Source organism: Cynara cardunculus (assembly GCF_001531365.2).
Source record: "Cynara cardunculus var. scolymus isolate 2C chromosome LG 1, CcrdV1, whole genome shotgun sequence".
NCBI classification, from domain to species: domain Eukaryota; kingdom Viridiplantae; phylum Streptophyta; class Magnoliopsida; order Asterales; family Asteraceae; genus Cynara; species Cynara cardunculus.
In genome coordinates, this window is record NC_037528.1 from 34,274,534 (window position 1) to 34,287,542 (window position 13,009).

Below are 13,009 nucleotides of genomic sequence, written 5' to 3' on the forward strand. Positions count from 1 at the left end.
ATTAAAAGCAAAAATGCATGATTTTGGATTACTGTTTTTGGATTAAAGACAAATGCATTACAGGTTGAAGTCATAATCAGCTTCAACCACTTTTGACTTCTTAAAACCATTCAATTATCATAAACAAAATTATTGCTATTGATTTTGTTTCACTTTTATTTTAAATGTAAATTCATGCACCTAAAACACTTAAAAGTGAATTTCATTTGCTTGAAATGGATGTTTTCAGACATCAATTTATGAAAAGACGAAAAACATTTTAGACCACATAATTCATTAAAAAATAATATAAATATAAAATGAAAATACTTTTAAAATTAGGATAATTATCATTTTTAATGGAATTAGAAATGAGTTGGGTTGCGGTGAGCATGAGAGTTAAGGTGAAAAGTGTAAAAAGGGATATCCATCAGTGAATGCATATTAGGATGAGATGCATCAGATCAATTCCCTTTTAAAGCAAAATTCATGATGAGCATGAGATTAAAAGTGATCAAATGTTCAAATCTTTTCTTACATTTTTCACTCTAACTTTTCTTCTCATACAATCCTTCACCATCAAAAATTCTATTGAGGGTAATACTAGAACAAAAAATTATTTAAAACCTTTTAGAGTCTCGTTACATCCTTTATATTGAGGTATAACAAATTATTCAAATTTATCTTCAAATGAAAAGGAGGAATATTATAACCCTCCAATTGACCGACATAAAAATGGGATGCTTTTTTAGAAAGATGTGCATATCTCTATAACATACTAACTCGATCGACATTGTAAACCTTAGTTAAAGTTCTGCAACAACCTACATCTTTATGTAATTATTGAAGATTTTCTCAAACCTCCTTACATAACTTAAGTCATATTTCGAATCTGCTCATCTCTGAACCAAAGATCTAATATGAACATACACAAGTAATCTGTTTGTGTGCGTTAATTTAAAGCTTCAACTTGAACAACCAAACAAAAAAATTAGCAAAAGCGACAATACCCATAGTAGAAGGGATGTGTGTAATTTAGGGGCACTTTTTTATTTAAATGTTTTGTCCGTTTGTATATAATGTTTTGTCCATTTGTACATAATATTTGATCAACTTACACAATAACATAATTTTACAAAAGTTAAAGTAAAATTAATTATCAAAACGTCTCTTAGTTAATCAATGGACTTCATATGGGTCGTTTATTCGATAAATATTTAACAGGTAAGAATGATTTTAAACATTTTGATTATTATTATTATTATTTAAAAAAGTAATGACATGGGAGAAAGAGCTTATTCAAAAAGTCGTACTAAAAAAAGTCTTCCCTCCATTCACATTTGGTCATTCCACCCATATTTAATGCGCCAAACGTTTCTGACCCTTCTCTACATCTCCTCCCATTTTTCAAATCAATCGCTCCATGCCCTTAACCACACTCATTACCACTAACACTATCAACAAAAAAGGTGCCTTCTTTGCCATTTTCAAGCTTTGGATTCTTCTATTCACGGATCTATATTTTATATCTGGATGATTCAGGTCAAAATGGGTAGTGCTTGTTTTGATTCCTTGTGGGCTCTTTCACTTGTTTTCCCTAATCAAAAGGTACCCCCTTTTTCCTTCAATTTTTACTGTTCCTTTCCTACCTTTCTTGTTCTTGTCTCACTCCCCAAATTTATGATTGCTTCTGCCAACTATACATGGGTTTTGATCTATCTTTGCAAAGTTTCGACTTACTTGCATCAATGTCGTCTGAGTCATCGGATAAGAAATGTTGATTTGTGGGTTTTTTTGTTTGATTTCGTCCTTGAATCTTGATAGGCTCCTGTTCAGTTCACATGTTTCTACCCACTTACAGTACTTGATAATAATTCAAACATAGGTTCTGGATTCTTTTGGAAAACAGTCAGAGAAGCTCATTAAATGAATGATGTTATTCCCTTTTAGATGATTACTGATGTTATCCACTTTTATACATTCTATAAGATGAGGTATCTGATAGCCATTTTTTATGTTTGTTATCTTGAAAAGAACTCAGATGTAAGGAGGCAGGATGAAACTCAAACATTGGGTTGATAGACATAGAACCAGCTTGAGTGGGAGGCTAAGAAAGATGATGATGAAATGCTTTTATTCGGGTGAACGATTAGAGGCGAAGGAAACGAATGCTTCATCGGAATCGTTAGCCACGAGGGATTTTTCAGCCAGTGGGTATTCTTCTCGAGCCGGTGAGCCTGATCCTAAGTTGGATAACAGCAATATAGAAGAAGCCGAATCCTCTCTTCGTGAGAGTGGTTTTCTCAACTATGAGGTAATTTTCTCCATTTCACTTCACACTTCTGTTGCATTTTTTAACATAACATGATTCTGAAACATACTGTTTGATCACCCATAACAATAACCTATGTACCATACACGTATGGTGGTTGCCTGTTTATTGCTACACTACAACTAAACCGGCTTTACCGGGCACCAAATATGTCTACATATCATAATACATTGCTTTATATGACTTGAGTTACAGGACCAAATAATTGTGCATTCTATGTAAAACTATTACAATAAGTTTTTTTTAAGACGCTTTTGGCTAGCCTTAACAAGCTTTTAGGACACTTTTTGGATTAAAGCATCCTATTGGTATATTACGTTATCTGAAAAAGGTCTTACAAAAAACAATGTCCTGTAAAAAAAATGTGTTCATAGGACCCATTTAAAAAATGCCATATATAAAAAGACTAATAGGCCGATTTATTTTAAAAGGGTCACAAAATACTTATTAGGACACCCAAAAACGTATTATTAACTTATTGTAACACCTTTACATTGTGGGCCCTATAAAGCAGTTTAGTAGGACATTTACACATATTTGGAGCCGTCCTATAAAACCAATTTTGTTGTAGTTGTGAGCAGCTGATATATTTTTGCAATTTATAGGAAGCAAGAGCCTTGTTAGGTCGATTAGAGTATCAAAAAGGAAATGTAGAGGCTGCCCTTCATGTTTTTGAAGGAATTGACATTGCTGCTGTTACACCGAAGATGAAAAATTCGCTTGCTAGAAGATCTGAACCACCTAGACGCCATTCTCAAAGTGATGCGGCCCCACCAATGTCGATACACGCTGTCAGTTTACTCTTTGAAGCTGTTTTTCTCAAATCGAAGTCATTGCAGGCCCTGGGACGGTTTAGAGAAGCTGCTGAATCGTGCAAAATAATACTAGATACGGTCGAATCTGCATTGCCCGATGGATTTCTTAACTTTTCTTCAGATAGTAAACTGCAGGAAATTCTAAATAAAGCTGTTGAGCTGTTGCCTGAACTCTGGAAACTGGCTTCGGATCCACAGTCAACCATTTTGTCATATAGGCGTGCCCTTCTCTACCACTGGAATCTTGATCACAAAACACGAATGTATATTGAAAAAGAGTTTGCTATATTTCTTCTGTACAGTGGTTGTGATGCAAACCCTCCAAACCTTCGATCCCAGATGGAAAGTTCCTATGTACCCAAGAGCAATCTAGAAGAAGCCATTCTTTTGCTACTGATTCTTCTAAGAAAGATTGTTATCGGGATAATAGAGTGGGACCCATCAATCTTTTATCACCTTTCTTTTGCACTATCAGTGGCGTACGACTTAAGATCACTTGCTCATCAGATCGAAGAATTCCCACCTGGGATCATTGCAAGAAAGGAAAGGTACAGCACTCTGGCACTATGCTACTATGGCGAAGGTGAAGAAACCGTGTCTCTAAATCTATTGAGGAGTTTGTTTAATGATAAAGAGAACCACCATAATTGCGTATTTGAGATGTTACTTGCTTCCAAGATTTGTGGAGGGCATTCGGATTCCCTTGAAGAAGGAATTGCATACCTTTACAAACTACTCCAGAAATTCGAGGGAAACTGTGAGCAGATGATTAGTGTTGCGAATTTTTTTCTTGGGATCTCCCTTTCAGCACAATCAAGAAATGCTAATTTGGATTCTCAGAGGATTTCAATGCAATCTGAAGCTGTGGAATCACTTGAAACTGCCAACAAGATGATGAAACAAGAAGATCCCAACGTTCTGTTTCATCTTAGCCTTGAACACGCAGAACAGAGGAAGTTGGATATTGCTCTATATTATGCAAAGCAGCTTGTGAAGGTTGAGGCTGGAGCTAGCGTAAAAGGATGGATTCTTTTAGCACGTATTTTATCAGCTCAAAAACAATATGTTGATGCTGAGAATATTGTAGATGCTGCTATAGATGAAACCGGGAAGTGGGATCAGGGAGAACTGTTGAGAACTAAAGCTAAATTGCAGATTGCACAAGGCCATTTAAAGAACGGCATAGAGACATATACACGTCTTCTTGCAGTTCTTCAAGTTCGCAGCAAGAGCTTTGGGCTCCACAAAAAACTGTCAAAGATGGTACAATGTTACCTTCCTGTTTTATTTTTTTATAATTTCGTCAAACAAATCAAAGCAGGAATGATTCTACTTTCCCTAGTACAGATATATGGAAAGGAAAAGAAAGGAAGTTTTTTATTTGTGTTCTTGAAAGGGAACGGAAGGAGTGGAAAGGGAACAAATTTTCATGTTCTTAGACCGGATAGAAAGGAAAGATGTCACTTTTACTAATATACCTCTTATTTTTATTTTTCTCACTTCTCTTTACGAGGGTATTTTTGTCATTAAAGATCACAGATTTCAGATTTTCTCTCTCTTTCTTCCCTCGTTGAGAGGAAAGTTTTTGGAAACAAATGATATTTTTCCTTCTAAAAAGTTCAGAAAACACATGGTCTTTTTGCTTTCCCCTCATTCTCCTCTCTTTCCTTTCTTTTCCTTCAGAAAAAGGTTTTGAGAACACAGTGTCGTCGGTTTGGATGAAACTGGTTGATTGGTCACCCATTTAAACCCTTTTCATTTGGTATGGTAGAAGAGGAGCAACAAAGAAAGAGGTCTAGAAATGGAAATATGGCATGATCTTGCAAACGTTTACACTAGTTTATCGCAATGGCGTGATGCTGAAGTCTGTCTATCAAAATCTAAGGCCATCGATCCTCATTCTGCATCCAGATGGCATTCCACAGGTACAAAACTAGCATCATTTCTAATCCCCCTTTCTAACACTATATACAGATCACCAAGATTTGGCCAGTTGAGGCAAATTTGGCATTTTCTTTTATGCAAGATACTCAAACATGCTTTCTGACTTTCTAGGCTTACTCCATCAAGCCAAAGGCCAAAGGGAAGAAGCATTAACTTCATTTGAGAAGGCATTAGATGTTGATCCAAATCATGTTCCAAGCCTAATATCAACTGCCATCGTTCTCAGAGAACTCAGTGATCAATCGCTACCAGTTGCCAAAAGCTTTATAACCGATGCACTAAGGGTTGATCGGACTAACCCTCGTGCATGGTACAATCTTGGTCTGGTATACAAGGCTGAGAATGGTTGTTCAGCCCTAGAAGCTGCTGAATGTTTTGAGGCTGCAATTATGCTTCAAGAATCTGAACCTGTTGAACCCTTCAGATGAAAGTCACACCCCAAATCTCAACAGCAATGGTCACTAATTTGACCTTTCGTTTTGTTACAAGATGATTTGCTTCTATGCAAGATTGTTTTTTAGTTTATACAGTAATAGGTATAGCAAGAAAATTGCACCAGCCAATGATGGCATATGATCTTTTTTTGTCTTGATAGTTTCTTTTGTATCCAGTAGCTGTAAAGAGGGTGGCAGCCCTGTGTTCTTGTTTTCATTTATGCAAGTATTGTAGCTCATTTCCCATGTCTATGACAGTATCTATTCTATTTCTAGTTTCTATGTATCATGTATCCAATTGGGAAATTGAGTAATGGAAACTGACAGAGGCAACTTGTCTTAGAAATCTAGGGTTAGGGTTCATGAGAAATCAATCTAAAATAAATCTCTTCGGGTATATTTCAAGTGGGTTACACGAAATTTACTCAAGAATAATCCAGATTTACACGAAATTGGGTGGTTATGAGAAGTTATAAACAATCGCAACAATTAGATGGTTATCAATTAGTAACACTCAGCGTCATCCCTGACCCCTGAGTGAACAATCATTGATCAACATCAATGCGTAATTACTCACTGATAAGACCACCAATAAAAGGTGGTCACTGATCAGTGACCTCAAACATTGAAACAAATCAGACTATAAACATACGTAAGTATGTATGTATGGGGCTCTGCCCTTGACTCGGAAGGGGCGTGCCCCCTTATCCTCACCATTTGTTGCAATCCCATGTTCAAATTAACTTATATAAGTGTATACTTTGCACCACGTAACCCGTATTGTAGCTTACTAAGAACCTTTCCATTCGCTTGCAAATCCAATTACACCAAATGCCAGAGGACACTTATGATTAAAAAAAAAAAATCATTAGCCTCTTAGGTCTAATTCGTTAAGAGGCAGGGCTATGTAGACGGGTTTTTTAAATTTTATAGAGACACTTATGTCTTATTCTCCTCTTATCCGATAAAAGGTAAACCAACCTCTTATTTGCCTCTTATTGTTCTCCAAACCCTTAGCAACGACGTTTCTCAATCGATTGACCTTGATTGATCATTTCTATCAATCGATCTTTATCAAATCGATCCTCACCCCTCTCAATTGATGTATTTTAATAGTTTTTAAATGTGTTAAATACCGTTAATGACATATTTTCGTTTAAATGAATGCTAATTATATAATTTAGATGTAAATTTCGTAATAATGATGAATAAATATGTAAAATTGTATAAATTTATCTATAAATTCAACACTATAATTTTCTAATGAACAAAATAGACTATTTAAACAAATTCAGACATTTATTAGTATACAAAAACAGTCTTATTATTTCAGATTTTAAACTTTAACACCACCATTTATTAATCAGAAGTGAAATAAGACTTCAGACTTCAGCACCCTCCTAAAAGAACAAATGCTACCTAAAATCACCAACAACTTGTAACACAATATCATTGAAAAATGGAAAATGTGAGTAACATCTTTAACAACAAAAACAACATTGTGCAAGGAAATCAAAACTATTTCTTGCTAAGATCAATTCCAGCTTTCTTGGCAACGGCATCTAGCCCGTTTTTCTCTATGGTCTTTAATGCCTTGGTCGAAAGCCGCAGCTTCACGAAGCGCTTACCAGCCTCCCACCATACTCTCTTGTACTGTAAATTCACAAACTGCAGCTTCTTTGTCTTGTGATTCGAGTGGGAAACAAGATTCTTCCGGTTCGATTTCTTTCCAGTGAAGGGACAGATTCTACCTGAAAATTTTCCATTCAATCAACACTCTTCTTTTATCTCCAACAAATCTTCAAGTTAACTATAAGGTCCCGTTTGGTTTGCAGGAACGGAATGGATTTGGGGGATTTGAATTTCAAATCCATTTCAATCCCATATATTTGGTTTGTTGGATTGTCCAGATTTGAAATCCTAGGATTTAATTGAAATACTACAAACATAGGATTTTGAAATCCTTAGAGGATGCTCGGGATTTCACGGGATTGTATGAAATAAGGTTTTAAAAAATGTTAAAAACATTTGTTTTGTAATAATCGATTAATAAAAATATAATTTTTAATTATTTTTATAAATAATGGAATCCGATTTCATTTCAAATCCTACTAACCAAACACTGTTTCAATCCAAATACCTCAAAAAAACAATTATACAAACCAAACCAGATCAACTTAACTAACAACTTCCAGCAGCACAGATACGTTCTAGTAATTGGAATCAATCCATTCATGAAAGAAGCAAAAATGATCAAGAACATACACACTAAACAGCCAATACTCAAGTAGATATTGCACAAAGCATATTCAAACCAACCAATTGCCATCACACTACAGAAAAAGCCAGATTTGGTAAATTTCTATCAACTAAAATCATCGAAGAAAACCTATTTACGATGAAAGAAATCAAGAAAATGAAGATAAATCCTTTTAAAATACACATAGAAATTGTATATAATCAAATTCAGCCAACCCAGAAAGGGAAATTGAGAGAGAGAGAGAGAAAGAGATTACGAGCAACTGGCTGAATAGGAAGCTTGATTGGTGAAGAAAGCTTGTGAGGCGAAGCACATTGATGGTGAGATATCTTGAGGCCACTCAATTGAGAAGTAACAAACCCTAGCTCCGAAACCTCATTGGAATTGGGCTTCAATCTTACAGCAGAAGATTGGGGCTTGAAGAAGCATGTAATAGAAGCCTTTCCCGTCGCCAGACCAAACGACGCTGCAACTAGCGCCATCTTTTATCAGAGTTTCGTTCTCCTTATCTTCTTCAAAACAGAGAGTTGGGTGGACTAGCAAATGGGTATTCCCTATCTTATGTTACTGCATCTGCTTCGGTTTTTATTTGTACACATTCACCCCCTTGAGATTGAAGAATTGCAAAAACCAAGCAGATTTGTTAAATTTCTAATAATCTGGTCATTTCATGTTTCAAAGACTTCACTGCCTTTTACCAAATCCTTACCAAATAAGCACTTACTAACGAAAAACACCATCCTAACTTACCTTATTAGATGGCATTCTCGTTCATCAAAATGGACTGTTAGTAGACATTTTTTACCCAGTAAGCATTTATTGAGTAAAAGTTTTTTCCTCACTTACCAAGTAAGATTATCGGTCCTTGTTATACCTCTTACATGTAAGATTCTAGATCTTTGTCATACTCCTCTCGAAGGTATGTGACACTCAGTGAACTTTTAATTAAGTAAGCATTTGGTAAACGACCTATTCGTAAACTAATAAAATCCTCATGGTACCAAAATTCAAAGTCTTATTTGTCTAGATAAGTTTGTCTGTGGAAAGGACGGAAGACCGATGGCTTTGAGGGAGGAAAAAATAGAGGTTTGGATGTTATTCACCTATTGATTTGGTGATGTCCCTCCAATATGTCCTACTATTCTATCAATATTTGGTAGTTATCAGAATCTTTGTATATCGGTTTTTGGTACAAATTTAAAGTCAATGGCAAAATCGAAAATTAGCCAAAGTGAAGATAGAAGGTCACCAATGTGGTGATGTGGATCAAATGTCTAAAACATACATCAAGACCCTAAGTACTAGGATTAACAATACCCAATTAAAAAACATGCTTCTTCCATCTAATCATTCCAAACAAAAATTTTCCCAATCCATATAGACAGACTAATCTACACATACATCTTTATTCATACAAGATTTAATGAAAAACCAACCAAACATCCCCTTAGTTGGACTAGCAAGAAGCAACACTTTGTGTCCACCTCAACAACCAAAGTTGAATATGTTGATGCGGGTAGTTGTTGTGCACAAGTTGTTTAGATAAAAAATCAGTTAGCTGATTATGATCAATTGTTTTCAGAAATTTCTATTTCTAGTGAAAATTCAAGTGCAATAGCTATTACCAATTATCCAGTCCTTGACTCTCATACTTAACACATTGATATTTCAACATTGCTTCATTAGAGATCATGTGATGAAAATTGATGTTGAATTTCATTTTATTCTTACTGACTATCAACTATTCAATTCACTGATTTGTTTACCAAGCCTCTCGATAAAATTAGGTTTAATTTTCTAATTGGAGAATTGGAAATGTTACACGTTGACAATTAAATTTTTAAGTATATGCTAACTTATTTACATTAACTAGTTACACTTATTAATTCTATATTGTCTACTGTTAACATTTTAAAAATAGTTTTTAAAAGAATAATATTTATTCAAAGTCTTCGATTTTATCATTGGTTTGTTATTCAGTTTTCGAAAAAGATTTATCATGCTACAATAAAAAGAAACTATTTTAATTGCAATTATCGAGTATAAGAAAAAGAAACTAATGTGACTTTTGTCTTTTAAGAAGTATTGAAGTTTGAAGTCTTATTTCACTTCTGATTAATAAAAGGTGGTGTTGAAGTTTGAAATCTGAATCAATAAGACTGTTTGTTTTTGTAAACTGATAAATGTCTTGATTTATTTAAGTTATCTATTTTACCCATTAGAAAATTATTAGAAGCGTACTCGCGTAATACAGCGAGATACATCGTAATTTTAATATTTCATTTTATTATTTATCTCAGTCGATGTTATAATATGACTTTATGTGATTTTGAGAAAGCGGTGATGTTTTTATTTTTGAATAAAATATATGTTTGAAGATATCATAAAAATTTGATAAAAATATATCGATATTAGTATCAAATTAACTAGTTGAAATTCCTCATTTTTTGTATAATTTTTTAATTCAATTTTTTTATAATTTAATTTATGTACAATAACGAAGTAATTTATATTTGGTTTAATAATATAATTTTTTTATAAAGATAATAATTATTTATTTTGTTGGAACTCGATAATTATYCTAATTATATTTTAGATTTTTTATATTTTAAAATRAGATGTTYATCCTCTRTTTGATTATATTTMTCCRYAATKAGTTATACGAATTCAAAAATCGAGYTTTGATAAGTTGTACTTTTGCATAATTTACTTGTAATCTTGAATTTTAAGTAAACATTGGTTTTATGTGGTTTTGAGAAAATGGTAATATTTTTGTTTTTGAATATTTTTAAATTTTTAAATATATCATAAAATTTTGAAAAAAAAATATCGATATCAGTATTAAATTAATCTTTTTAAAAGTTATTGTGTTTTGGTGTAATTTCATTAATTAAATTATGTTAGTTATCAATGATTATCATAATTATATTTTATATTTTTTATATTTAAAATGTGATATTTATCCAATATTTGATTATTTTTATCTGCAGTTAGTTAGACGAATTCAAGTATGGAGCTTTAATAAGTTGTACTTACGCATAATTTACTTGTAATTTTAAATTTTAAGTAATATGCATCAATAAACAATACTTCGTGCATAAAAAATTGTTTTTAAAAGTTTTTGTCAAATGTTTTATAATATAGTATAGATAGTATAGATTATGTGTTTTAAAAAAAAATAATAATGATTTTATTTTTGAATAAAATATAAATTTGAAGATCTCATAAAAATTTAAAAAAATATATATCAATGTTAATGTCAAATCAACTATTTAAAAGTTTTCATTTTTTATGTAAGTTCTTTAATTTATTTTTTATTATAATTTAATTTAAGTTTAATAATGAAATAATTTATTTTTGTTTTAATAATATAACATTTTATAATTTTTGTGGACTAGTCCGATTTTATTGGCTCCAGGATGGATGGATCGATCCTAGGATTACCCACCATGTGACCGTGGTTAAATTCACGGGGGACTCGGGGTGTGTGCCTGCACGCCGGCCCGATAGTTCGTGTGGTTTGGCCACCCCACGAACACTACAGGAATTGACGAATTGTGTTTAAATGATGTTTTGAAATGAGAACTGTGAAACGTCTTGATTTTCTATGAATTCAGTTTCATTGATTTTTAAGTCTTCCGCTTTATTATCGATGTTACGTATTATTATTTCAAGTTTATATTGCAATCTGTTCACTGAGCCCCATGCTCAGCCGTGTTCTTGTTTCTTGACACGGCAGGTTCCAAGTGATTTTGATAAGGGACGGGACTTGAGATCGAGCGTTTGATTTTTTGGAGTTTGTAAACTCGTTGGTAGATGTATAATATTCTAAGCTTATAAATAGTTGTTAGAATGTAATATTTTGGATTGTAAAGCATGTTTTAGAAGTTAATCTACGTTTGGAGTTTATTAGTAGCTCTGCAATGTTTGTATCTTTGAATTAAGTCCCGTTAGTAACACCGCCGATTCCGGACCACGTGGACGGGGGATGTTACACATATACTTACCATCAATTGTCAATCTTTCATCTCTCCATCAATATGGGATACATAAAGCTCAACCTCAATGGAAGAAATATAGAATACTCAATTCTTAGAGTGTCATATCATTTCTTATAGATCTTACTTTTATATATAAAGATAAAGAAGATTTCGCATTTACTCCAACCATCTTCTGTTAACGTTCCGGACTTTCTTTCGACAACTCACTCACTCCTCTCGATTACCTACTCATTGCTTTTAGTGTCGAAAGTCTCTACAATTTTAGTGGTTTATGGAATGATTTCGATATTTAACACATACGTTTATTTTGGAATATTGTTAATTTTATCATACTATGTATTCTATGTTGTCATTAATAGTGTCTTACTAAGAGTTTGCAAATAACTCAAAAATACCAAATAACCCAAAAACATTTAATCCAAACCTCATTCAATTCAAATAAGTTAGCCGACATTGGATTTTTTTTTTCTAATACCCGTAAGTGTCCTTGACCACATGACTTTCTGGATCCGGCACTCCTTATATCTAAACCACATTGTAAACTCGAAACCTTCCGATGTCAAACGAAATCGAACCCTACATTACCGCTAAGCATATTCGGACAACGTAGTGAATAATTTATGCATTATTTGTCTGATTGATGATGAAGTTAAAAATAAAAAAAGAGAATGATATTTCTGCCGATTTTTATTAAGAAATAAATAAGTGTACGTTTAAATCACACAGTCACTAACTATATGTACAAAAAATATGGTAAACAGAAATTTAGTCTATAAATAATTTGAAAAGATATTAACCGCTCGTTAATTTATATATATATATATATTACTATAAAGAATAATTTGTTATTATAAGATGAATGATGTCTACAAATAACAAAAGCAAATACTCTCTTTGTCCCAAAATAAGTGTCCCCGTTTATATTTTAGTTTGTCCAAAAGTAAATGTCCACTTTCAAAAAAATAATGTCTATTTTCCAACTCTACTCTTAATTATGAGATAGAGAATTCATTAATCTTTCAATTATGAATGATATAACTGTCATTTAGTTCATTAAAAATTGTAATGATAACATGTTTATAAAATTGTGGATATGTATTTTGGGATATATCATGTATTAATACAAATTTCAAAGTACAAATCAATAAGTAAATGTTTTTAAATACTAATTGATAAATGTTATTTACCGTAATTAATATTCTAATTATTATATTGATGATATATATATATATATATATATATAT

At 32.7% G+C, this 13,009-nt stretch overlaps 2 protein-coding genes across 2 annotated transcripts; one reads left to right on the forward strand and one right to left on the reverse strand.

The window, feature by feature from the left end:
* The first annotated feature begins 1,325 nt into the window (after positions 1-1,325).
* On the forward strand, positions 1,326-5,810 carry LOC112499935 (protein NPGR2-like). Its single transcript, XM_025103202.1, has 5 exons — positions 1,326-1,587; positions 2,014-2,293; positions 2,917-4,389; positions 4,898-5,051; positions 5,182-5,810. The coding sequence occupies exons 2-5, from the start codon at positions 2,036-2,038 to the stop codon at positions 5,496-5,498; spliced, it is 2,202 nt and encodes a 733-aa protein (XP_024958970.1). The 5' UTR covers positions 1,326-1,587; positions 2,014-2,035; the 3' UTR covers positions 5,499-5,810.
* A 1,108-nt stretch (positions 5,811-6,918) lies between these two features.
* Positions 6,919-8,304, reverse strand: LOC112499948 (50S ribosomal protein L28, chloroplastic). Its single transcript, XM_025103211.1, has 2 exons — positions 8,021-8,304; positions 6,919-7,255 (listed from the first exon to the last, which is right to left on the reverse strand). Exons 1-2 carry the CDS (start codon positions 8,244-8,246, stop codon positions 7,023-7,025), a joined length of 459 nt encoding a protein of 152 aa, XP_024958979.1. The 5' UTR covers positions 8,247-8,304; the 3' UTR covers positions 6,919-7,022.
* Positions 8,305-13,009: the final 4,705 nt, after the last annotated feature.